The following is a 26,710-nucleotide window of genomic DNA, read 5'->3' as shown; positions in this document are numbered from 1 at the left end:
AAATATATTTTTCATAATGTTCTGTACCGACAGATCGAGCTAGTTGTCAACTGTTTTTTTTTTTTTTTTTTTTCAATATTCATCTTTCAATAATGTTGGTCTTAATACACCGAATAACTTACATAGGACGATTGTTCCCAACTTTTTTACATGTTATCATGGTAACACACGAATGAATTTTCATTTAACCGAGATGTGTATCCAGTCCACGAACTTATCAGTGCAGTTACACGTACAAACCACTACAATTTCATCTAACCAATAGCAGACCTGCATTTTTCATAGTGCTTTCAATATTTCATTTCTCAATAAAACAAACCGCATAAAAACAGTTTTTTTCTCGAGTTTTGTAAAAATATCAGATGTTAAAATTAAATATACCTCAACTGATCTCAAAAGAAGAGCTCATCAACTCCAATGTTGCGTAAAAACAGGATCTTTGTGGATTTGCATTCAACGCATCATAAATGGACATTGAAACGGTTGAGCCTGTTACTTGGCCAGAAATTTTACTATCGCGAAGACACAGTACAGAGCATGGTTTACGTTAAATCAAAATTCGATCATTTCTAAAACAAGAGGAGAGTGACCAGTGAGAATTTAAAAAGAATGAAAAATCATTCCAATTACATAAGTAGGCAGCAAGGACAGATTTTTAGTTTTCAAGTATAATAATAAAAGCATATCGTTACATATGAGATTAACTTTCAGGCAAAAGACAACCCCCATTTGGTTGAACGAAATTGACTAAGAGTTTCATTCACAGGTTTTATATGCAAAATAACTATTCCCTCAACTTTTCGACAAGCTAAGTTTTTTTTTCTTTCACCTATTGTTGTTAGAAATGTACGCTTCAGATCATACAGTTACGCAGTTACTGCATGGTTTCATACCTATAAACGGATTATTATTTATTATTCATACACATAACTTGACAACAATAATTAGGAATTATGATTCACACACAATTACATATACGAGCAAATTCTGACTCACGATTCGCGAGAGATATGCAAGGGGAACGATGGAGCAGACAGAGCGTTACATTGTACGCTCCTATTATTAGTAACGACTAGCTGATGCTGTAAGGACTTGCGTATATTGTCTTCACAGGGCCCATGTTATGAACTCATTGAATTTTTTCAAATTATTATTATTATATCCATGTATAATGTATATATAGGCATGTATGTTAATGTTTGGTATGGTATTATGTATATGTGTACGTGTGCAACGTTTCATGTGGATGCTTACAGGCTAGATTTATGTTTAGGTCGTGCACCTGGAGCTGTTGCTTAGTAAGGCCAATATCTAAACTTATTGTTTAACCTATTATTGCACATTTTATCCAAAAAGGTATTACTAATGCATATCATCATCATCATCATCATCATCATCACTATTATTATTGTTGTTGTTGTTGCTGTTGTTGTTATTATTGTTATTATTATTAATAATCATATATGCACTCCATCGTATCACGAGGAACAGTAATAATTATTAGGTTATTATTATCAAGCTGCTACTCTCGGGGGTCAAGTATCAGTCATTTAACCCGTTTCCACAAACTGGCGTATATGCTTACATTACTTCGGTAAAAAGCTACTCGTCTATGAACGTCGAGTCTGCAATCTAATTTTTGTAGTTAGAATTAATATTTTTATATAAAAACTGCATGTTTCAATACCACGAGCATATTTGAATAAACTCGAATGTTTGAGAATTGAAAATAACCAATTCCATTTGTTCGATCTTAATTTATATATTATTTCGAGAATTAAAAGAAGATTAAGTTGTTAAGATTCAGCGGTGTTCGTCCTCATAGGTTAGTTACCTGTACAGACACTTTATGGGAAGACTTTGGAATAGGGTGGAATAGGAGATTCTTTAGGAAAAACAAAGCAAAGAAAAAAAAAAAAAACCAAAAACAATAAATTATTGACCATTGTAAAATTTCAAATTTTTCTTGGCCAGAAATATTTTTTTGAATATTTCGCTCCACCTTAAATTTAACGTTATAATTCTTTCCCAGAGAGTATGCATTAGGATAATAGGTTAAGACAATAGTATTACTCATTTACCCTTAGTGGCACGTATAGCTTTGCATATTTCGATCCACGGATGACCGTAGGAGCTGCATATGTCGCATACGTCGGATGAGCTAGATGATGGCTGACTAGCCAGGTGACCAGGTGTGCTTGGTGATGACGAGCCACCTCTTTTAAGTTTAGGGGATGACGATGATAGAGGAACTACGGAACCAGCTGAAGAAGGTAACGATGCTGGTCCCCGTATCTTGTGTGAGGCGGGCAGCGTTGCGGAATTGTATGAAGTGTTTGACGAAGGCAATATGGATGGGGACCGACCTAGCGATGGAGATTTAGGGGTCAGGATAGACTGTTTTGATGGCGAGGACAGGCGCATACACCGCAAAAGGTTGAGTCAATCATTGAGCAAGCGCTGAGATACGTTGATCAGCTGTTCCTTCAAGACGCGGAACGAAGGTCGCGTTTCCGGACATTGGGACCAGCAGCTCCTCATCACCTGGTAAAGAAACAGATTGGAAACAATGATGCTGATCACGAAAATTGCATCGAGTATTATTGTTCTCAACAGACCGGGGGATGAAAAACTACCCAAGTATAAGGAAAAGAAGGAATGAACAATATTTCAGCTGGCATTACATCGTAAACTTCCTTGAAGCAGGCCTTGGGCTTTTCTAGGACCATCCCGCGTTGAACACGTTCAACAACTTCGGTATTCTTTAGACGACCATAGGGCATTTTGCCGCAAGTAAAAACTTCCCACATTAATACTCCGTACGCCCATACGTCAGACTTTGAGCTGAAACGGGTATAATTCAAAACTTCAGGCGGTGCCCATTTTATCGGGAATTTTGTACCGCCGCTGCTGGTGTATTGATCATCCAGCACGTACCTGTAAGAATAGGATTACTATGAGTTCGGGACGATTACCCGGTAGATTAAATATATTATAGGATAATTTGTAACTTTGGATAAGGTGTTTGATAAAAAAAAAAAAAAAAACTAAATAAAATTAGTAACAATGCTACTACTACTACTGATAAGAACAACAACAATACCAATAATAATAATAATAATAATTCGAGTACATTTATTTATTTTTCTCGTAGAAATTATTAAATTACCTAGCTAAGCCAAAGTCAGCAACTTTGACAACATGTTCAGATCCCACAAGACAATTACGAGCGGCGAGATCCCTATGGATGTAATTATGCCTTTCTAGATATGCCATCCCTTTGCAGACCTGAAGCCAAAAATTTTAAATGATTTTCTTTTAAATCTTTTTTTTTTTATGTTCGTTTTGTTCAATTCGAAATCCCGATTCAATATCTGAGAAACTGCGCTGCGCATCAATAGCCGACGGGTATAATTTATTGATCGACGAAAGGGTTGAAAATACGTAGTTTTGTTTCACCTGTATGCACATGTCTAGTAACAAGCCAACGTTGGAACCCAAGGTTGTTTCATGTCCGCGGAGGTAGTTGAGAAGTGATCCATGCCGCATGTATTCAGTCACTATGTATATCGGTCGATGTTTACTGCAGACACCGTATAACTGTACCAAGTTCTGATGTTGCAGTTTACTGTAAATTCCAAGTCGAAGAAAAAGAAAATTGATAAATACGTTATTCGTAACTTTGTGTATTTAAGTAACAGTTGAGAAGAAACGTGTCTTGAGAACGCGGCATAGCAATTTGCAAAATCAACCACAGATCGGACTTGTATCAGATACATATATTTCGGTTTGAATAACAAGTAAACGGGGAAGTTTTTGACGGTCGGTTCAAGACTTACGTCATGACTTTAGCTTCCTCTATAAAATCGTCCTCGGACATGGTACCCTCCTTCATCATTTTTACAGCCACGTCGATGGAACCGCGCCATTTACCTCTTCTGACAACGCCGAATTGTCCCTGGCCCAATTCATCGAATAAATGCAGTTCCGTGTGATCTATTTCCCATTTGTCTACGGATAACAATGAAAATTGGTTATTCGCCTATAAAGACGACCGAATGGTTTAAAATAAATACAGCGAATTACGAAGATCCTGCGAATAACTGAAAGGAGCAATCACCTGATAGCTTTGGGTGAATAACGCGAATATCAAAGCGCAGAAAGCTTGTCAGTGCGATCTGTGAAGCAGTATTATTTCGTCACATCGAGTTCTTATGGATGAAAGAGAAAAAGAAAAGAAATAGTGAGCGACTTTAATTTATGAAATCCACTCAGCCATCAGATGGTATCTTCCGAAACGTTGGATCCCCCGCAATACCGCGGCTTGATTAAAAGCATGAGCAAGTAACTGACCGTGGCTGAGACCAGCTGTAGGTGGAACGGGACGATCACAGGGACTTGTTTTCAGTCTACTGGCGAGTCCGCCGCTATTATGTCTGTGGTAATTGACGAGGTCGGGAATTGAGTTGCAGCAATGTTTCTCGGAGAGGTAAAAGTCTCCTCGTGGATTCTGCTTGATGTGATAATGCTTGACGTGGGCGTGCCCGCTGAAAGGGTTGCAAAATTGATATTACAGAAGAAGGGCGGATGCGTCAAAGTATTCGGTACAATATTCGTCGACTCTGCTTACACTTTTGTGTATAAAGATAACGTGTATAGACCCCTCGTAGAGGAATTGCGCACAACGAAACACCCTTCCTTGTCTTCTTGTTTTAGCAAAGATTCGGCGCGTTGACGAGACATGTCGCCCACGTACCACCTGAAATTATACAAAACGACTCCTTAATTTTTTCACGATGTTTTTTATCGCTCTTTCAGTTCTGTTCAAATATTTTCAGGTCCTTTGAGAAGCGCAAGAAATTGAGCGAGCAATTTCTCTGCTTACTTTAGTACCACTTACGTGAATTGTCCCTACGATTTCACGTTATTACGAGCGAAAAGATATAAATTATTACTTCCATTATATCCTGAGCAACGTAGGTTCAACGTCTCGAAGAATTTTATAAGTATATTCTTATCCAAGATCTGAGAAATTAAAAAATTCTCTACCTCGTACGATTGGACGAATCGCAAGGAATAAAACTTGGGATTTCGCGATTAACGAATACGATATAAATCATTGAAAATATAAATAATTGCAAAAAGAAATAATAATAAAACAATCCGCGACGATGATTCAGCTGGCTTTGATACGCATATAATCTGAGCGTATAGGTATATACGTGTATAAGTACATTGACCACAGTTGGCATCGTTCGATAGAGTTCCCGGGTACGAGCGATAAGAGTATCCGCAGTTATTTGCGACGTAGCTTCGCGCCATTTAATCATGCATGAGCCTCGACGACTCGTATATCTTTAGAATATTCCAAAGAATATTGTTGCAACGATAAAACGCGTTATTGTTATAAAAACGCATAATATAATTTCGCGTAGGTGAGTAAAATATAAACGATCACTTTGATTATATACTCCAGATAATAACGTACTCGTATTTTTGAAGACCCAGAAGTTCTTTTTCCTTCACGTAGTTGCTGGGTATGTAGCCGACTGATCTGAAAACAAAGAAATAAAACAATATAATTATCCGTGAAAACTCTTTTACGCACAATTTAACACGATTATAGTAACGATACACGAATACAATTTTAAATGATTTATTTGGTCAAGTCTGTTATATTGTAGCTGACCCGATGATTGGGGCGATAGTTTTTTACCGTACAAATAATTACTCTCATTTGCTCCCATGGCAAATTATTACCAACATGCATGGCTCTAAACTCAGAAAATATAATTTTCGTGTACCGAAAGATTTTGCAAAAACATCTTATATTGTACTGGCACATGAAATCGAAATCGCAACATATATCCGTTGTACTTGTTAAATAAAAATAGCAATATGCGCATATTGAATTTCTGAGAATTCGATTCGTCCCGGTATTCACGCTCGTTTATCGCAATGTGATATATGTGAGGTATGATTCACAGTTTAAAATGCGTTCGTAGATCCGACGGTCAGAAGCAACGCATCCGTCTTGCCGTACGGTCGGCCGGCCACGAGTAAGTAAACGTAAATTATCGAGAAATTTTTATTTTGCATAAAAAATCCGCGGGAACAATACAAGATAACATAAATTAAAAAGAAATAAAATACAAGAATACTATAAATAAAAATAGTTGCCGTAAACCGACTTGGTTTTTGAAAATTTACTACAAAGACAAAAGAATCCGCAAAGTATTTTTATTCGAAATACCGTAATTCGAAACTGTTACGCTTTTACAACAACTGCGTTATACGGTGACAAAATGTAGCGCGGTCTTATCGGTATCTTTCGGTATAATAACTTATAATCTTCAGTCCGATTTGCATTTTTTTCTTCTTTTTCTCGTCGAATCAGATTCGTCAGCAACCGACAGACGAAAAGCATCCGAAGTGGGAATAAATCGCTCCTCCGTCCGACGGCAAAAAATTTCCCTTAAAATCAGTGGTTCGGAAGATGTCCGGACTGATCAGGAGAGGATTGACGGCGACGGCGATTCTGGCGATCTTATTGACGCCGGATTCAATTTCCGCCAAGAAATACACCCGGCGTGAGTTGGCCAGAGGCCTTATGAGCCTGGGAGTACCGAAGGACGACATAGCCATGTGGATATGCATAGCGACCCACGAATCGGGCCTCGATTCCGACGCTATAAACAGATGCAACGACGACAGTTCCTGGGACCACGGCCTGTGGCAGATAAACGACAAATACTGGGTGGGAAGAAATCGTCGCGGTGGCGCCTGCGGATTTTCCGCGGCCGAAGTTCGCGGCGATAATTTGGCAAACGCCGTCCAGTGTGTAAGATATATTCTTGACGAACACCGACGCCTTCAGGGCAACGGATGGCTCGCTTGGTCCGTTTATTCTCACCAGAGACACTGCAGGGGTGACTTGAGTTCTTACGTCGAAGGTTGTTTTTAATATGCATTGATACGATTTCGCTTTCATTTTCTTTTTTTTATCGTCAACGGTAATCGTATGAATTCCGTTCTATGATATTTTAACTTTACAATTTAGACGTTTAATCAATTTTTTGATATTTCTTTTTGTTTAACCTGCGTAACATGTGTCGAAAACTTGTAGAAACCAATAGACAACGGTATTGTTTGAAAAGTGTTATTTCAGATTAAACGAGTTTAATTCTACAAGGGTGGTAGATGAGAGAAGAAATGATTGTCCAAATGAATAAAGTACACGCGCAACAGCGATTCGTTGTGTAAAATTGATATTTGGGTGAGTTTTCACGGCGGTGTCTGATTATCCGTTCCGTAGGATAGCTAATTAGGAACAGGAGGTGTAACACAAACGTTGCGAGAAACTTTGTCCTCAATCTTAAGGACTGAATTTGGTATATTAGAGGTACGAGACTTTTGTTTTTCATTTTAGATTTATCTTTGTAGCGATTAATTAAAACTTACCAAGCTACCGAGACATGTAATAAATGTTTATTGAAAATAAAGAAACTGATCTAGAATATAGCAGAAATTTGACAATATCCTGAAATTTTTACAATTAAACGACCTCCCTGACACCGACTGAAATGAAATTCTTCCGTCAGAAGTTCGAGGGTTCTCGGTAAGTACAGGATGCGGTATATATACGTATACGTGTAGGTCGAAATCATTAAGGACAATATAAATGCGCCGGGTGCAATATAACACCGGTGGTATAAGGACAGTAGGTGTACGCGAAGGCGAATGAAAGACTCGAATTAAAATTTCAAATAGAGAGACAAAGTCTAATAACTGGTTACAAGCCCCGTTGAAAGCGCGATTGCTTTTATACAGCGCATATAGTACATAGGCGGCTGTCTACCACCTAAGGCAGCGAGGCAAAAAGGCTATACGTATCGTTGTCGAAGCCACCTGTGCAGCCTTTGACGCCGTACAATTTGAAAGATTTTAATTAAAGCTCGGCGCCAGTCGTACGAGGGGGAGAGAAAGGGAGAGAAAGGGGGAGAAAGAGAGATAGATAGACGTGTAAACTTATTATGTATAAACAACGGAATAGAATTACCAAAGAGAAAGATACTCGAGAGACACCCTTCAAGATCTTTATACAATTACATAAGTATACTGTATACCAGTGTGTGTGTGTGTGTGTGTGTGCGTGTGTGTTCAAAGTGTTTGACGCTGGTTCATTATAAAACGAAGCCATAGAAATAACCGAGCAGGCAGCGTTTTATCTCAAGTAAGAAGGATAAATGAATAAAAAAAAAAAAAGAAAAATAAATGAAAAAATAAGCCGTGCACTCGTTATTACATAAAATTGGCGGTGGAATTTTATTATGCTTGATTACTCACGGTTATGACTGAGTACACGTTGCCACTTTATTCGTTGCAGCTTCTCCGAACTATAAAACCGCGATGAATTTAAATTGACTGAAACGTCGTTTGCACACCGAGTATTATTACAGCAACGTTGCCTCGTCGAATTTAAATGAATAGGTATACATTATAAGAATTAGGTAACAATTAGGTATGCTTCGTTTAATTTAACTTCCAGAAATAATGTTCTACCCCAAGTTTACTTTATACGCACACGTTTTTGCAAAACTTGATTTAAATTTGACGCAAAAAGGAAAAAGAACGTTTCTTCGGAAGCTGGGTAGACGACACGTAGTCGAATAGCAGTATTTCTTGGACAAACGGATCCTTTTCTATTATCCACGAAACTAATTACCGGAGGTCGGAAATGAGGGAATTAAGGATTGACAGGAGCGACTAAGACGCATTCGCTGCAGGAGGCATTATCCTGTCTACGAGGACACGGTCTTCTCTCACCTACCGTTTTACGGAGTTCAAATAATTGATAGGAACCATTTCAGCGTTTCGTTACTCAGAGCAATTCATTCTGACGTTAAACGACGCGTCGAAACTTTGAACTTTACTTTTATTCTTCAAGTACGAGGCGAATAATTGTCGCGGATAAGGCAATTCCTTATTTTATTTTTCTTTTTTCTTTTTGTGCTTGTAAATGGTGCATAAAAATGGACTTTCCATGCAGGTGTTGCAAAAAATAATTTTTACTTCACCCGGAGGCGAGGCGGCCTTACTCCGAAACTACCCTCCTAACTCAGGCAGTTTGCGGCAGTTATATTACATAAATACACACAAAGATACACACGCGCACAGAGGCGTACATAAACGTAGGCGTCGTGTGATTTAAACTCCGGCTCGTGTAACATTAGAGCGTAGGTAAATTAAAACTTTTTCTTACCCATGCTCGTCTTTGACTTTCCACCAGTGCTCCTGAGAATCATCCAACACTTCGTATTCCGCCCCCTGCGCAAACCATAATTATTATGAAACGCTCGACTAGAATAAACAGAGATGTAGCCGCGTGGTTAGGCGAGAGTTTGATGTTTGAAACAGGTTCTTGTACGGGACGGAGATTAATTCAATTAATTAGTTGACGAAACGTTTCCCGAAAAGTCGTTGTGCTAAATTCAACTCGAGATCAAATTTAGAATTACTGTAGACTTTTAACGGAAACTCCGTTACGTTACAAATTTTAATCAACTCTCCCCTACAGGGTTCGACTTTCGATTCCAAAGAACATTCGCCGTATTTCATTGGTTCTTTTGGTCTCCTATACCGGAAAGGGAAAGAGATTGGAAAGAAAGAAAGAAGAAAATTTCACACGACGACTTCGGACGGCTGTTGTTATACTCTATCGTTTCATATATCTATAGGTATATACGGTCTACCGTGAGAATTCCAACTATCGGTCTTTCGCGAACGTCAAGAACACCGGAACGGTGACATATTGCTCTAATATTTCCGACCTCTTGAGTGGCACCGTCAAATTAATTCTTGCAGATCCTTTTTACGCCCGGAAAACTGACGATCTTGCGATTTTTAAAAAAGGATCCCGTGATCCCCGTTTTGCGAAAATATTTCCGAGATATTATACCTTTCCTTCAGCGAACTTGTGATCAGAGCTCGCGACTTTCAATTCTTATGATTGATGATTTGTTGAAATGTGAATGAATCGAGTGTCAACCGTTGAAACGGGAATGCGAGTTTTATTTTACAAGTCTTACGATATGCTCGAGAGCGAGGAAGTTCGGAGAAGGAAACGAATTTAATTTAATTTAGATATTTTAATTACTTTTTCATATAATTTACAAAGTCTGCTTATCGGAGTGTAAATCTGGGTTTGGTATCTGGAACGTCCAAAGAGAAATCGGGTAGAGCTGTTGCAATCTTATACAATTAATTCGAGTGAAAATTTTATTCGCTCAAAATAACGAAAAGAAATCAGTGACGCGAGCGTCAAGGTCATGCGCCCTTCTCGTTCAAGAAAAACTCGTTTCGGTTTATCGAGTACACGAAATGCGTGAAAATTTATGAAGAAATAAGTAAAGAGGTGACCATTATTCGGCAAAGGATAATTTTCTACGGGCCGTCCGAGTCCGTGAAAATTGATATCAGTCCAGCGATCAGTTTTCAATCAATTAATTCCGTGGGAATATCATTAATCGTTGACGATTGCAAAAGTTTCTAAATCGCGTATCAGAGAGCCCGAACTTCTGTCTGCGCAATTAATTGTACCTTGATTGGATTGAAAGACGTAGGTCTTCCAGAAAATAATTACTTAACTCGACGATGCGCTGTACATTTTCCCTAAGCGTAAAAGTCTTTCTCCCCTCAGGACTCCCCGCTCAATTGAAGTAAGTCATAAAACTTGCAGGATAATTTCATTGAAATGTACCTATAACGAGGCTGTTGTGTATTCCCGTCGTTCCCATCGCAGCGGCCGACGAGTGGTATTTTTCTTCGCAAAGGTTTCGGGGATGCTGGAAGGGATGGAACGGTGGGCTCTAATGTTCGACCTGTAGAGTTTCACGATTTGCCGAGCGAGATAACTGGCAGGGGGACTGCGGGGTGCTTTAATAAAGGATGCGAGAGGTTGGTTTCGGAGGTAAGGTACCTAGAGACGTTCGCCCGGAGTTTCCGAGTGAAGGGAATGGAATGAATGGGACAATGCCGAATAAAGTGCTCCTCTAAGGAGGTTCAAGATCTTTCGGCCCTCTCGTCTTTGCGTTTGTTATACGTACCTTCTCGAGGGACAGGTCGCCTCCCTCGATGGCTCGGAAAGGGTACAACGCGACTACAACCTTCGTCCGCATCATGAGTTTCTCCTGGAACAGAGCAAGGACATTTCAGATTAATCGTGGAGCGAGGTCCTCCGCTCCTTCCGTCACATCCGGCGTAAGTAAGCCTTTCGAAAGCTCGACGCACGTGGAACAGGATCGAAAAATCAGCGAGTTACGGTACGAAATGCTCGGGGCCAGAGCTTGGTCCCTCACGGTTGTTTTGCTCGACGGTATAAGTCCGGATTTCCGGAACAGTGTCGAGTTATTATAGTCCCGACCCTTGACTTTCGATCTTGGGATTGACCTTTCGGGTCGCGAATCATCTCGTGAAAGGGAACGGAACCACGTTCCGAACATATTTCACGTACAAGGGATGCTTTAATTGAAATTCAAATCGTGAACCTCTGATCGTGTAAGCACGTGGAAAATGCAAAAAAAGGTGGATGGTTCGATATCACTTTTTCAATATTTTTACGAGCCTGTCTCTGTAAAACGGTACAGTTGCGGAGAGAGAGGAGAAACTGCGAGCCTGCCAAGGGCTCTTCGCAAAAGCGCGTACAGGCATGTCATATTTTAAATTCTTTCAATCTCGGGGCTTCGTCCTTTGTGCGCCAGAGGACATACCGTGCATAACTACACCCGACCTCCACCCCCAAGACTGAAATATCCCGTGAATCGGCCCTCCGAACCTACATCGAAGCGATCGGAACTTTGGATCCGAATTTCAATGTTCATGGCGGTAGATTTTCTTGCGTAGGAAGCATACGGGATCGAAATATTCCGGTCAGTTTCCGGTCAGGACGCGTTGAAGCTGACGGTAATTTCTTTCTCATTTCTATACTACATAAAATAAAGAAAACAAGAAAAAAGCCCGGCATATTTTACCAGATAATTAGGCAATCGAAGTTTCGGGGGGTTTCAATTACCTTATTAATCTTTATAAGAATAAAAGAAAACCTTCAAAGACAGTGTGATTATTATCCGACAGTCTGAGTCGAGCTCGGCGAAAGCTTCATGTCCGTGCTTGAATTTCTATACGGTAACAAATTCTAAATTCGATTACGCGAAGCTAGCAGGTACCGAGCGAATAGCAAAGCACTCGGAATCCGGGATGGATAACTCTCCGGAAAAAAGCTCAGCTCTCAATGGATTTGCGGCGTATCCTGTTGTTCGCCTTGAACGCAAGAGCCAAGCAAGACTTTCAAACGCTCGTCTTCGTCCCGTCTTTATCATTCGAATGAATTTCTCGTTCTGGAAGCAATGCAGGTGAACAGGATAAGAGGAGAAAGAGCGTTTCGCCGAAATTACGCGACGTGCGTGTGACTATCGAAGAGAATTTTTGCGAGATCTAGGTACGAGAAAATGTGATATTATCCCCTGAAAATAATTGAAAAGATAGAAAGAAATAAAACAAACGGAAATTAGAGTAAAAAACGCAACCGAAAATCCGGGCATTCGTCAATGTTGCCAATTAATTTAACACTTTCAGCATGAAGATGAATATATATATATATATGTATACATATACCCGTGTACCAACCTTCGCTTTCGACGATGGCGTCCCTGGTGCACCATTCGGCATTATTGGCGTCGATGTGGTCCCTGAAACAGACGTGAAAAAAAAATCGCGTCGTTAGTTATTTCAAGCATGCTACAGGATAAGTTACTTACGGCATGATCGTAAATACTGAAATACGACAATGACCATAGGCGATATGTTCTGGATATGAAAACGTGTCCAGTATTATATTTTTCAACGAGTTAATGACAGTGTACGATATTCTATAATGCGAATGTGTGATTGTATAAACGGATATCCATTATACATTATGAAATTCGTCGCAAGAATCACATTACAGACCTCGTACGTATGTGGCTTGTTTACAAGTGTATTAGACGATCGTCTATGAAACGATATGAATACGTCGTACCTATCTATAATTTAGCGAGAAGAAAAATGCTAGATAATGTAAATTCGAATATATTTGGTATATAATTGAGGAACGAAAACACCTTCGGAGAGCGAATGGATGCCAAAATCCTGCACACACCCGCGTTGCATATCAATATTGCTAATTACTAAGCCGCGAGAGAGGCATTGTACAGTCGATTCCATTGAAGGTACGCCTAGGCCCCGCCTGGCAAGGCACCGATCCGAATGGCATGGACGAGACAGGTAGGCAGTTGAGAATCTTACATCAATAATTTATCGCACAACAAGCCTATTGTGGTTAGGCACCCTCGCCGTCTGCTGTTCCCCGATCCGCCGTCCTTACTTACACGGCAAATAATGGTGGAGAATTTGGTTTGCAAAATAATCCCGTGGCTCGGTCCTGGGGGGGAGGGGCTGCAAATGCGAACACCGAGTCTATGCAAAGGAGGTGGATTTTATTATACGGTAGTGGTGTATACCTGCGTACGAAGACGGTTCGGGTAATACGATTCGAGCTTTGAATTATTTCGGTGCTGAAAATTCTTGAAGGGGTTTGCTCTCGACACTACGACGACACGGATCCGCCAAATTACGTGTCTCGCGCGACACGTGCTTGTACAACCTACTGTATCCAGATGTGCAAGGCGCGAGGTTCAAAGCATCATCGTCGACGATGATCAAACTCAACGTCCGAGGAATACGAGCCTCGGATCAGAAGTTCAAAGTGTGACGCGGCGACACGGAGAGCCAGGAAATTCAGCATCGTCGTCCAGAGGGAGTGTATCGGTATTGGCTGATACCCGAACAGCGTTTATACCTTGGGACGAGAGATAACGAGACGTATATCGATCAACATCGCCACACTGGTTTCGCCATTGGATGCGATCGCGACAATTGTACCTACTACAGCTGTGTAACGGAGGAAAGCTTCTGCTCGTTTGTATACACATGCTGTATACGATTCAAAAGTTTAACGAGCCTTGATTTTCCAACTCGACAAAGAGGGAATTCGAGGCCGGCGTCACGGAGCCGTTGGTTAACGCTACGCGTTTCGGTGAACGTAATTCGGTTTTCGGAGCTCGTCCATGGCTCATAAACCCATCCGGAGTAAATAGCCAGCCGTACAGTGAACCGCTGGAATTATGGAGAAAATTGACTGGGTACTCGTAACGCTGCATCTCCATTACCCGGCGGGTTGTGCAGTTCGGATAAATTCGCAGTAAATTCGCAAGCAGCTTTGCAGGATTGGCGCAGTGTCAGAAGTTGGAATCAAACCGTACCTATGTAGGTTAAAATACTCGCAGTCTCGATGGTTCGATAATTGAATTGAAATGAGTGAAAATCCAAACTTTTTTACGATTCTACTTTTGTAAACTCGGTTAGTGGCGGAAGGGACATGCCTGTAATCCCTGTACATATCGCGAAGACATTTTCCTTCATCTCTGGGGGGTTTTACGGAGTTCCATGGAGTTGCCATTCGGGTCGTTACTTGCTTAATGCACTCCACTGCTATCCGCGATCCCCAGGGTATTGCCACGGTGATAGCTCGTGCTTTCCTTTCAACTTTACACCTGCACAACACTGTACAACACTCACCTATAATACCTCAGCGGATGTCGTGCTTCACGAAGTGCTCGCGACGAAGTTATCGCCCGACGAAACGAGCTTCCTTTCTCGTTTTCACCCGCTCGCTAAATCGCTAAGAAGGCAGCAAGTAGCGGAAGAGTGTTCGAACGTGAATAGAAAATGTAAAATAAAAAAATAAAAAAATGTCACACAAATAAAACGTAACTCACAAACTTGAGATAAGTCCGAATCGTTGAATCGATGTGAACGGGAATAATAACGGCTGTAAAATCCGTCCGCCAATAATTTTTCAAAATATACACGGATTACGTACAAAGAAACGCGAACTACGAATGGTTACCAATCGTTTCCGGAGTGGAACTGAGGAGCTCGAATTGTCAAGGTAGATACGTAGCAGCTGCGCTCTGGCTATGAGCTTTCTACTCGAGGCAGCAAGCGATCGTCGGTGTTATGATATTAAATTACCTGCACGTACAATGTGTGTACACACCTACTTCCGGCCTCGGTACATAAGCGAGTGATTTCGGAGTGGTGTTTGGGATGCCTGCGTTGCTGTCTGTACGCTGTTCATCGTACGAGGCAAGTTCAGGAAAGCTCTCCTCTCACCAAGTACAGCCATTAATCCCGTCAGTGGGAATTTGCGTTTCAGGATAACGAGAGCCGGAGTACCTGGTTCAAGGTCAACGAGATCTGGAGCATTCGTTTTCGGCGTCGCTCCGTCTTCCTCGAGAAGTCGTACAATCCGTTATTTGACGACTTTACCGCGACGCAAACGGGCAGAAATTGATACGAGAACGAGGAAAATTAGACCAGCAATAAATATGACAGAGATATACGGTTATGGGTGTATAAATAAAAAAATATAAAAAAATAAAAACGGCGATGACGAGCAACGTCAAGTCTGACGCTACGTTGGGTATTGTCAGGAATCACACAGAAATTATCTCGACCCTCTCTCAGCCAACTTGCGAGTCGCATCGTCGATCGATCGCAAAGATTCGAAACTTCTTTACCGAGTTGGGAGTTTCGCAATACCAAAGAAGAGACATGACCACGTGGTGCGGCACAGAAATAGGCGATTAATTCAATGGTTAAATAGACGGAGAGGGACTCGGTGCAAAGTTACATACCCGTGGGGAAGACGGACTCTGGTGGTGCGGAACTTTCTGGACGACGTAAGCTGCAGTCGAGCCCCCGACCAATAAAATAATAATATATTTTCAGTTTGAGGCAGTTTCGTGTTAACGGTCCGCCATGTGTATTCATAAAATCGTGAAACTCGCCGACGGTATAGCAAAATTAACTCGTCTAGGAGGAGAGAAAGGAGACGAGGCGAGGCGAGGTCGCGTTATTATTCTCGCCTCGGTACTTTTCATTTTTATATCCATGAAATTACGCAAATGGTATTACATATTTCGACGAACAAGTTTGCGGGGCGTTTATTATTTAGAAACGTTGTAGCATCGTCTTACTGTATGCCGATATATTAAACTCTGTAGAAAACACAAGAATAATTCATCACGCGATTTTCATCTCCTGCCTTTCGCACCTGCAAAACAGTGTCTTAATTCGTATGTTTTAAGGCTACACCTTACACTCCGCCACAGGGAAGCAAAGTCCTATTTTAATCAAGTGAAAAATTCGCTACCACGAGAAATTCTCTTTCAAAAACCAGACGAAAAAAAAACAACGGTAAAAAAAAAAAAAAAAAATCACATTCCAAGTTACAAAAGCCCGACAAAATCAGACGTATCGATCGCGTGACGAAGTCGTTCAAGTTTATATAATAAAGTGTCAAAAAAAAAAAAATAAAAAGAAAATTAGAGAGAGCCTAAAAAGAATACCCGCGCCATTTGTAACACCAGTAATAGATTTGTCCTGCGAACAAAAGCTGTTGGCGCCGAGAGATCCCGGTTATATAGATAGAGAGAGAGAGAAAGAGAAATGGAGGTGGAGGAAAAGATAGAGAGAAAAATAAAAATTGCCGGATAGAACAAAGAAAGAGGAAAAAGGGTTAATAAAAAATAAAAGGGAAAAAAGAACTTCGTCAAAGTCGCGAAACCGCTACGCCGTAGCAGCAGCAGACGAAAAACTACGGAGGATGGATTAATTGGTTTTCATTTTTTTTTCAATCTATTCTTCTTCCTCCTTTTTTAAGGAAACTATATATATATATATATATATAGTTTCCTTAAAAAAGGAGGAAGAAGAATAGATATATATATATATATATATATATAAGCATTCATTGAAGTATAATTAAAATTTTTTCTCGGAGCAATCAATTTATTGGTGGTCTGTACCTTATACCTCTGCACCTGGAGTAGGTAGGTGGTGTATATATATATATATATATATATATATACTGGACGTTTCGCCCTCGACTCCGAACCACGTTCGCCATCTCCCTCCCCATCCTCTTTCACTTCATCTTCAATTTACGCCATCGAAGTAATTACGCTTTGTTATTCTACCTAACCACCGAACCCTGTACTTTTCTGCTTTCTTTCTTGTTTTATTGCGTTTTTTTTCTTCTTCTTTGGGCAAACTTTTCTTCCCCCGCGACTCTTTTTTCTTCGCGGCTGTCTTCCCTTCTTCTGCGCAAAGTCTTCAAGTTCCCCGACAAAAACAACGAATAAGTTCCGAGTATATTCGCGACACAGAGAGAGAAAGAGAGTATATCATGTAGGTATGACGGATCGCGTGTTGCTAATTAGTTGTAACGCATACAAAAGAAAATTTGTACACACGTTGAAAGGAGGCGAAAAAGCTTCTTTAAATATGCCGCTTCCAATACATTACACGCCACCGATTGTGAACAGATGGTACACTTAGATTACAGCGGAATTAGTTGTAAGAACAGTTACCGAGTCGTTGCTTGAGGCGAGTTTTACACAACGAAACACGTATAATTGTGTCTGGGTGTATAAATTCACCGTCAAGGTTAAACGAACAATGGAACTTGGTTTTGCAATTAATGAAATCAAATGAAATTAATTAATTAATTAATTAGTTATCTCGTATATCATACTTGACCTCGAGTATCATCTGATTTTCGGCTACGCGTGAGAGCGAACGCCGTTTCATTCCGTAGTCCGTAGACGATGATAAACATAATCTCAAATTTTCGAGCACAAAGTCACGGCTCGGGAATTTCGGGGTGATACACGCGGTTAAAATGTAACGGGATGATAACGGGTTGCGAACGAAGTTACCGCGGGTAATGCTGGTTGAATTACGAAGAGGCATTGACGTATCATTTACATTGACTTTGAAAGCGTTCTCTCGAGTTATATGACGAGAACAGAGAGAGAGAGGGAGAGAGAGAGAGAGGGAGAGAATCGAAAATCGAGATACAGTTTCATCCCGATCATAACGAGAGAGAATAGAGGACTGTTTGAATATGAAAATGGATTTTGCATCTTGACTGATAACGAATTTACGTGTCTACTAGCACTGCCACCCATTATAAGTGCAGCAGAGGCGAAACTCGCGGTTTAATTAACGCACGCGTTGTGTTATAGTTGCTGCCCGGCCGCATTTTCGTTCCCCATCTCCTCTCTACGGCTGCTTGCCTGCTGTGTACATACACTTGTTTGCTAGATAGTTAAATCGTTTGAAGCGTGGAAAAAGCAAACAACGAGAAAACCCAGGAAATAAAAATAAATAAATAAATAAAAAACGAAACACCGACGCAGGGGTGAAAAAAAGTACCAAATTATTTTACGGTCTCGTTCTATTTCTGGCTCGGTTGACTGCCCCCCCCCTCCCTCCCCCGCCCCCGCCCCCTTCTCCGCTCGCTCAAACGTTTTTCTCAAACGGTTATTTTTTTTTCAGTTTGGTCAGCAGAGCGAAGGGTTGTCGCGTTGTTGTTAACTGAGTTATTGCGTGAGGTCTGCATGAGTTTCCGGGGCGAGTTTTTTTTTTTTTCGGAAAATGTACGGAATATATATATATTCCGTACATATATATATATACGTATGACTTGTATATATACACACACGCGCACGCACATGTTTTTTTGCGTCGTTGGTAAATGAATAAACAAATAAATAGCTCAGCGCGGAAAAAGAAACATTTTCGCGGCCACCGAGGCTGGGAAAATATTTCTGTGAAAGGGACGGGGTTGTAGGTATTTGTATACGATATAGTGACTGCGGTATACGAGCATTTTTATACACTCACAACTAGAGTGCTTGTCTTCATTCATCCGCCGGGGTTGTCGTCTGCTCCGAGTGTTCAATTTACTACGGCCTTTGCCCCACATTTCGTGCGTATATAAACGGCTCTTTGAAATCAGGTCCAGCCATTTTTTTTTTTTTAGTCGTTGCCTTCTTGGGTGGCTATTAGGTGTTTTGTTGCGGTCGGCAGTTTGAGTGACACGGTAATTACTTTGATTGCTTAGTCCGTTTATATCTGCTCAGCGAAACGGTCCTTCGATCTGTTATTTCGTGAATTTTTCAATTTCGCCTGCACATGTATGCCTGCATTTTCGCAAAGTGATAATGTTTTTTTCTTACTTCTTCTTCTTCGCTGATCGAATGAAAACGCAACAGTCGTTACGTACACGTTTCCACGCGTAAATTATCCTTCGTTTTCTACGCCACGGTAGGTACAATAACACACCCGTCAATTTAAAACTGACCGACTGAACTGCGAGTTAATAAAAGACATCAATTACGTTTCCGTACCGCCGGAAGTTACAGACACGTTAATCCATTCGAGTGATAAAAAATTGCCCAACGTATACACAACGCTGCGTGTAAAAATCATCGGACTGCGTTGGCCGGCTTTGATTATTTTCCTTTCTTTGTTTTGCGGATCCGAGTTGTCAATTATATTTGTTTCATTGCACAATAGAGTGCCAATTAAAGCGAGAGTGACAAAAGGCTCGTTCGTGTGTATATATATATATATACATGTATATGTATCGCTTTTCCCTCTCTCTCTCTTTCTCTCTCGCCCTTTTTTCTTCTTTTTTTTAAATTAACTGTACAGAATAAATAAATAAATAAAAAAAAAAATATCACGAACGAACGGTGTTTGAAATTGATCTATACATAGTGTACGACAGCTCTATTATTTATTATTTGTGATTAGAGGTTGTGCAGTTTGCCGCCGCGGCGCATGAACAATTAATTTCCGAACCAGCGAGAAGAGAAAAACGTGAATAGATATAACGGGAGGGGGAGTCAGGGTAGGGTTGATTCAGCAGTCGGGTATATTTTACCCCGAGGGAGTGCAGCGCAACTCGATTGTTCGCCATTGTTCCGGCGAACATTTGCAGCAGCCTCGCTGTTTGACAATTATGAAAAATTGCTCCACTCCGAGCCGGTGTTGCCGCGCTCTAAACTCTGTCGTCGTACCGCACCGATATCGCGATAGCATTTAAACTGACATTTGCGAAATCCGTACAGAGGGGGAGGATCCGACGGTCGTGCTGTCCGTGAATTGGCAAAAATTTCCATACGGACGGGTGGCTCTGCAGGTTACAGACAGCTGTATTCCTCTTTGCCTGGCACAGCTACTAAATAGACGAACGAACACACAGCGAAAACGTTGCGCAACAGTCTCTCTCTCTCTCCTCGCGACCATGTAATGCCAAGTTGGAATATCGATATGCACCTGATGCGCAACGTGTACCCAAAGGTGGAAACGAGCACACTCTGCACACATATCAAGCCGTATAACGCGCGACTAACAATGGTATATAAAGGCGATTGTCACGCGCGTTGGGAGTAATTAATTATCGTCTCTTTAAACAGGCATAGGAATTGTTCAGCGCCTCGTCCGACAGTCGAAAAGTTTCTACGCGCAGAATTACACGTGTGTACGTGTGGAGGTACGAGCTTGATGAAAATTTCGTCTGAATAGGTTGTCGTTTTGACTCGAGACACCTACAAAAGTACCGTGGTTATGCAGTGTTGGTAGAATATATATTGTTATACAACCGCAGAATAGATTGTACAATGTTCAAAGTTTGTAACAGCTCGATTGAAAGTGAACGCTGTGCGAACGTGCGAAGGTGAATGAATATGCGAGAAGACGTCGTTGTCGTGTCTGCAATGCCGTCCGCCTACTCGGGTGAAAGTTTTGGCTTATATTGTTATGTGCTATAAGCGAACCGGGGACAGAAGGCGAGAGAGAATCGGATGAGAGGAGCGTTGATTGAACAAAGGTGATCCGCCTCCAAAGTCGTAGGTACCCGTACTCGAATACTGCAGGTAGGCGGGCTTTTCAAAGGATATTTAAACGCGTCGACGAATCAACCTGAGCTTGCGACTCGTCGAGAATCGCGCTTACGTCTTCGGAACACGATCGTAGACGTTGCGTTCGACGCGATTGCTGAGAGCACCGGCGGCGATTAATTAACTCGCGAGGGATCAAGATCCAACAAAAAAAAAAGGGTGCGGAGGTCAAGGAACGGAGATCCAAAGACTCGGTCTCTGTGGCCGATCCGCGCTATTCGTTACGGCTCTTCGAGGGACATTTCGACCGATTCGAATCGGGGTGAAAGGATGCGCGGGAGAAAAGGTCGAAAGGTGCACAACCGAAGCTTGGAGAAAGGAGACCGATCGCGCGGGTTTAAACGACAGGCCAGGTACGCTCTCTGCAGTCCAGCCACACGGTGTCGAATGGGTGCAGAATTATTCGATGAAGCCGAGACCGTGGCGCAGACGTCGGAATGGCTCTCAGGAGCTGCACGAGTCGTAAAAGCGGCCCTCGGTCAACGAGCTGTGGCGAAAAAGCGAACGGAGTTAACTGCGTGGGAGGGGGGCGAAAGCTGCGATTCAACGCCGAGAAGAAAATGGGGCTGACGACGCGGTCCGTGATGAGAAGATGGGTTTGTACCTGTCTGGCCAAACCGCCAACGCCGCCTGCCAACTTTCCAAACACACGTGACGTTTGGAAGTTCTTATTAGCGAACGGATGCGGTTACTGACCGTTGATCCGATCAGTCCGAATGAAATATCCGGCTATACGGATGACGGGAGTTTTCGATTCTTTTGAGGAGTGATTTTTAAAACGAGAGAACAATGTCCTCGTCTATGTTATTTTCAGGACTTGTGCGTGCTTTTTTCATCATGTATTTGGATGCCGGTTGGTTTTTGGCACGGTTTCAAAACCGCCTGAGAAAATTGACACTGAAAAGTGTAATTCCGAGTCCTGTGAACCGAAATTTATATTCCGTCCGATTACGACAAAGCGAGATGGGTTGTGGCGGTTTGGAAACGCGTCTTCTTCGCTTGCGAACACGAAAATCCACTCGGTAAATCCATTTTGAACACCGGCTCTGCCGGATCTGCGATGACCCGGAGGATCCATCGGATGAGATCGAGCGTGACGAGTAGTCTTTCCGTTTTTACGGACTTTCATAATTCTACCCCATGCAAGATAATGAAAATTCGTTATCGCCTGCCGCGTTTCACGGACGACGCGATGGGTCAAGATTATCCTTCGTCCCTGGGGATTATAGGGAATACAATTATAAAGAGATCCGATTTTTTCACCCCCGCCAAAATCCACGCGTCCCGGTTACAGGGGCATATTTGGAAAGAATTTCACTCCCGCTGATGGAAGTGAACCAACGACTCGACTCGTCTTCGTTGAAAAATTCACCGAGTTCGAGGGTGAGGATTTCCCGCTCTTCAAAATCGTATTAAGTCAGGCTAGGTGAGGTTAGCTCGGCGTAGGATAATGCCGGGGGCGGATCTTTTCCACGTAATGAATCACTCGGAGTCGGTTATAAATGTTTTCTGAAGTAGGACAGCCGTCGTTACTTGAAAACTTGATGCGGGCGGCAGCGTCGCCACTTTTCCACACCGCTAAAACGAAAACGAGAGCGAAAATGAGAAAAAGAACGTTAAAATGAAAATGAAAATGAAGACGAGAAGCAAGCGAAGAGATGATGAAAAAAAAATGCGAATTACTGAGTCATTACGGGTACCGTTGCAGAGCTTTTAATACCTAGAATATAATTCCGTCATTTTGTTTTTTTTTTTTTTTATTAGTACGAAACTTTAATCGCGTCAAATCAGCAGTGGAATCAGCGAAAGATATCTTCGAGTTCCAAATAATTCGGTAACTGCAAAGAGTCACGGATCTACGATGATCGGATAACGACGAATTTAGTTACGGTGGACTAAAAAAAAAAAAGAAACAATTGAAAAGACTTTGCTAAATTAGATGGAACGAATTTGGCAAGACGTTGGTACTGACCCTCGTCACCGCGTTTTTTTTTTTTTTTTTAATTCTCTTCTTTGATCTCAAACGCTCAGCTTGACGATTCAAGAAGAAAAAGTTGCCAAAAGAATACGGGGTAAATCAGCTTTGTCAAATGGGGGAAAATACAAATTAGAACGTATCGAATAATAAATGCTCGTTGGAAAAGTTGAGTACTCATTTTCAAGTCTAACCTATCGTAAGTGAGATGAAACGTAATCGTGTGAAATTTTCAATAAGTGATTGACAAACTGTATATATTCGTAGCATTGCTTTGAAAAGCATGAAATCATTAGGCGATATTTCGTGTTCCGCTGATATGTAATATACGGCAGGTATACGCATATACGTATCTACCCCGATCCCCTTAATCGAGGTCTCAGTTATACGGTTAACGCGTGACCAAGTACCGTGAAACTTGACGAGTGGACGGATAGATGGATACTCGGTTCGCGTGTATTTGGGGAGTCCGTATTGGGTTTTGAGTGACCACTCGAGATCGCCGACAGTCGATATCCAGGTTAGGGCAATACAATCGCTCGATATCACATATGATATTCGTTTTCATCGCGTACCGTCGATCCGACGAGTACCTACGTCGATAATAATACGGAACCGCGACGGTCATCCGATCCGGGGGATGAATTCTCTTGGCCTCGCCGACTCGGAAAGGAAACGTCGAAGGAAGAAGGGCGAGTTGACTCGATACTCTTACTCTCTCTCTCTTTTCGAATCGCGTGACGGGTTCGGCCTCAGACTTACTTAGCGGTATTGGAAAGTCTCAAACACTCCGAAAGATACAATGCTCAACGTAAGATAGAGAGAGAGAGAGAGAGAGGAAGGAAGGGAGGGAGAGAGAGAGAGGGAGGGAGGAGACCCGGGTTTCCGCAGGCATGTATAGATATATGTATACGTACGGGTAAGGATTCGCAATCAATCTTGGCGCAGTAAAAGAAATGGAAAAGAATCGAGGAAAAGAGTGAGAGTGAGGAAAAAATGAGAGAAAGAATTGAAAGGGGGGAATGAAGAAGTTGGAGATTGTTACCTACCCACCTACACCCTTCCTTGTACCATCGTCCGCGTGAGTTTCTTTTTGTAACTTCCTAAACGCCGTCGTTGGGAATCGATTTTCGTTTATTTCGCAACCGCGTCGTTATAAACGCGATTTATTTTCACGTATAGTATAAGTTTACGATCCCGCGGCGGTGAACTGTCGGATGAAATAAAGTGAAGAATTTTTTATACCCTTCGTGTCCTTAACCCCCTTTACAATTCCACGGATATATTTTTCAAGTCTCTTATTTACACTTTGCGATCTATGTGTGTAACGCAGGTCTTAAATTGGATCCTGATGAAGGATCTGCAGAGTAAATCAGCGTTATCTCAGTTCGAAACACAAGTTGGACCAAAGAAAGAAAAAAGAGAACCGATTTTAAACCTAAAAAAAAAAAATAAACCTTTCGTTTCGCTTTTGAAAATGCGAAAAATATTTATTGCTTGCTGAAATAGGTCATTTATGGACATGTGAATAGAATCTAAGAGAATTGTTAAAAAGCCAGAGCCAAACTTCAAATCATAATTTAAGATGGAAATTAAATTGAACGTACTTTGACAGTAATTTTCTTTTCATCCTCTCAGCAAATTTTAGAAGACCCGTTTTTAAAAAGCGTGTATCTCAGCAAGGAACGAGGATTCTTCGAATTTTCGAAAGAAAAATACGATAGTCAGGCAACGCGTTCGGATTTTATTCACGCGTTAAATCGGTCCGGTTTTTTTTACCCCTTTCCCTTTACCTTTACCTGTACACTGATTACTATAATTCTACTACAACGGTGTTGAACAAGATAATTGGATTTTGAAAGCAAATCGGATGTATTTTTCGGATAAAATTTTATGCACGGTTCAGGCGAACCGGTAAAAAAGAAGAAGCAGAAGAAGAAGAATAAAACTGATACGGTCGAAAGACAGAAAAATCATTGGAACGTACCTCAAGGTTATTTATCTCCATAAATTCGCGAATCTACATCCTTTGCGATTCGACAGAAATATACGAGCGATTAATTTTGATCAATCGAAAGAAATAATATGTATACAGGAAAGAGTTGTCAGTGAACCGATGCGTGAAGAGAAACAGCTCTGTCGATAAAAGAAGTTCAATAATAAATAACCACGAAGTGCGATTCGTGGCTTTTTTCGTAAAATAAAATGTTTTCTTTTCACTCCGATGAACCAGCATGGGAAATTGGGTGTTGCTGATCATACGTTACATAAGTATAAAAATATAGAAAATTTAAAGTTTTCAAAATTTGCACATATACGTACAATCACTCGACAATCGTCTCATCTGCATGAAAGCTCGTGTTCCTATAGTTCAGTAACGAACCACCAGCGTCCACACATTAAATCTCGAAGTTATACGCGTAGATGGCCATCGTCAAGTGTTGCAACGTTCAAAGGATTCGCGGACTGCCGGCAGCAGCCAACCACCGTCGGCTAATTATCCACGTTAATGAGCGCCGTCCCTGGACGGTTAATGCCGCATGCCAACAAAGAAACTACGTCGAGAATCCGCTCCACGCCGAGTATAACACGAGCTCCGCTAGCTCTGCAGCTCTCCACGAAGCACATTTCATTTCCGTGTGTACGGATTTACTTATGGATAATAGTAAAGTAAGCGGATGATTGCGAGACCTTGGGGAGTTGGTTTTTGCCGAGTGACGGAGGTCGATACTTCTCGTCAAGTTTTCCTCAGTATTTTTATTTTTCGTCAAGAAAAATGTGTCAAATGTATCTCGCATCGCGATATTCAGCGATACTTGCCGATTGATCGACGATAATCTCAACATCATAGCGTCCGGATCGTTGGATCCTCGCGTTATATAGTTCTTGTTCGCAGCCTGGATAGGAAGTTTATCTAAAGATCCAGGGACGAAAAACAGAGCCAGTTCTTACTGCCAAAAAAAATCGAGAGGCGGCGAGAAGATTGATTGCGTCTCTTAGAACCCTCTCGCTGAGTGACGTCCTGCAGGATAGGTTGCAGTGTGGGTACGTCGAGGGTGAAAAAAAAAAAAAAAAGAGGTGAAATCGAATAAAACCGGCGTGGCGTTTTTCGATCGCGGCAATACGATCGATTGATCGAGCATACGTAATATAAACGCTCGGCAACATCGCCAGTTTCTCCTCTTAATAAACAAACACGCGGAAGTATGTGTTTTGAAAATTCTGTAACGCGGATAAAACGAACTTCGAGGATAGCTCGCAACTGGAACGAGGGTTTCTATATTACTCCAAAATTAAGCACGCAAGCTTACTGCAAACCAGAGCTACTCCGAGCGAATAAACCTGATGCTACGCTATGCTAAACCACCGTTCGCTCAAAGCTATCGACCGAATTTCCCCCACCGTTAATTCCTTTGGGTAGTAAAGCTCCCGTGTAGAATCTGTACAGGTGCCGGGATATTGTTGGGAGGAAGCAGGATACGTTCTTACTCTAAGACGTGTCACAATTTCTATATCGCTTTACAGAAGAGCGGTAGCAAAATTTTACAACATTCCTATACGGGCGACGAATGAGGGTGCGTAAGAATGCTATAGCGATTTTATACCACCGACGAACGACCGAGAGAGAATTCAGGATTCTCTGGAATGGATTCTGCGGTACCCGGAATGTTTATTGTGCATTCTCTGGACAATCGAGACCGACCGCTGTATACGCCAAAGAGATTTGCAGTATCGTTGTAAAAAACTTGACCCTCGCCGATATTCTCTGACATTTTATAAACTCTGTTCTCCGCGAGAGAGACTTTACGTACATCGAAATGAC

General features: G+C 41.6%; 2 protein-coding genes across 10 annotated transcripts in view; one reads left to right on the top strand and one right to left on the bottom strand.

Annotated features, from left to right (window-relative positions):
- The window catches only part of LOC124185477 (tyrosine-protein kinase Btk29A), a 147,709-nt gene continuing 120,999 nt past the window's right edge, over positions 1 to 26,710 (bottom strand). For all 7 annotated transcript variants that reach the window (XM_046576294.1, XM_046576295.1, XM_046576293.1 and 4 more), the window contains 11 exons: positions 12,685 to 12,746; positions 11,106 to 11,189; positions 9,263 to 9,327; positions 5,489 to 5,554; positions 4,631 to 4,759; positions 4,354 to 4,547; positions 3,840 to 4,011; positions 3,460 to 3,628; positions 3,170 to 3,288; positions 2,685 to 2,937; positions 1 to 2,544 (listed from right to left, as the gene is read on the bottom strand). In XM_046576294.1, the coding sequence (XP_046432250.1) occupies positions 2,443 to 2,544; positions 2,685 to 2,937; positions 3,170 to 3,288; positions 3,460 to 3,628; positions 3,840 to 4,011; positions 4,354 to 4,547; positions 4,631 to 4,759; positions 5,489 to 5,554; positions 9,263 to 9,327; positions 11,106 to 11,189; positions 12,685 to 12,746 (1,415 nt within the window). In that variant the 3' untranslated portion in view covers positions 1 to 2,442. The remainder of the gene's footprint in view (positions 2,545 to 2,684; positions 2,938 to 3,169; positions 3,289 to 3,459; positions 3,629 to 3,839; positions 4,012 to 4,353; positions 4,548 to 4,630; positions 4,760 to 5,488; positions 5,555 to 9,262; positions 9,328 to 11,105; positions 11,190 to 12,684; positions 12,747 to 26,710) is intronic.
- Positions 5,264 to 7,538, top strand: LOC124185484 (lysozyme P-like). 3 transcript variants are annotated; one of them, XR_006871405.1, is made up of 3 exons: positions 5,264 to 5,435; positions 6,006 to 6,059; positions 6,398 to 6,505. XR_006871405.1 is itself a non-coding variant. In XM_046576309.1 (2 exons), exon 2 carries the CDS (start codon positions 6,497 to 6,499, stop codon positions 6,962 to 6,964), a length of 468 nt encoding a protein of 155 aa, XP_046432265.1. In that variant the 5' UTR covers positions 5,290 to 5,435; positions 6,398 to 6,496; the 3' UTR covers positions 6,965 to 7,538. The 3 variants fall into 3 exon arrangements, 2 of the variants coding, with proteins under 2 accessions (XP_046432265.1, XP_046432266.1); XM_046576309.1 differs by lacking the exon at positions 6,006 to 6,059 and having other exon boundaries at positions 5,290 to 5,435; positions 6,398 to 7,538; XM_046576310.1 differs by lacking the exon at positions 5,264 to 5,435 and having other exon boundaries at positions 6,051 to 6,069; positions 6,398 to 7,538.

The sequence above is a fragment of the Neodiprion fabricii genome, chromosome 6, assembly GCF_021155785.1.
Source record: "Neodiprion fabricii isolate iyNeoFabr1 chromosome 6, iyNeoFabr1.1, whole genome shotgun sequence".
Classification (NCBI taxonomy): Eukaryota; Metazoa; Arthropoda; class Insecta; order Hymenoptera; family Diprionidae; genus Neodiprion; species Neodiprion fabricii.
Note: the sequence above shows the minus strand (reverse complement) of the source record. Positions and strands in the feature narration are given on the sequence as shown.

Bases quoted from the DNA above. Each gene is read 5' to 3' on its own strand.
- LOC124185484 (XM_046576309.1), top strand. From the start codon at position 6,497: ATGTCCGGACTGATCAGGAGAGGATTGACGGCGACGGCGATTCTGGCG.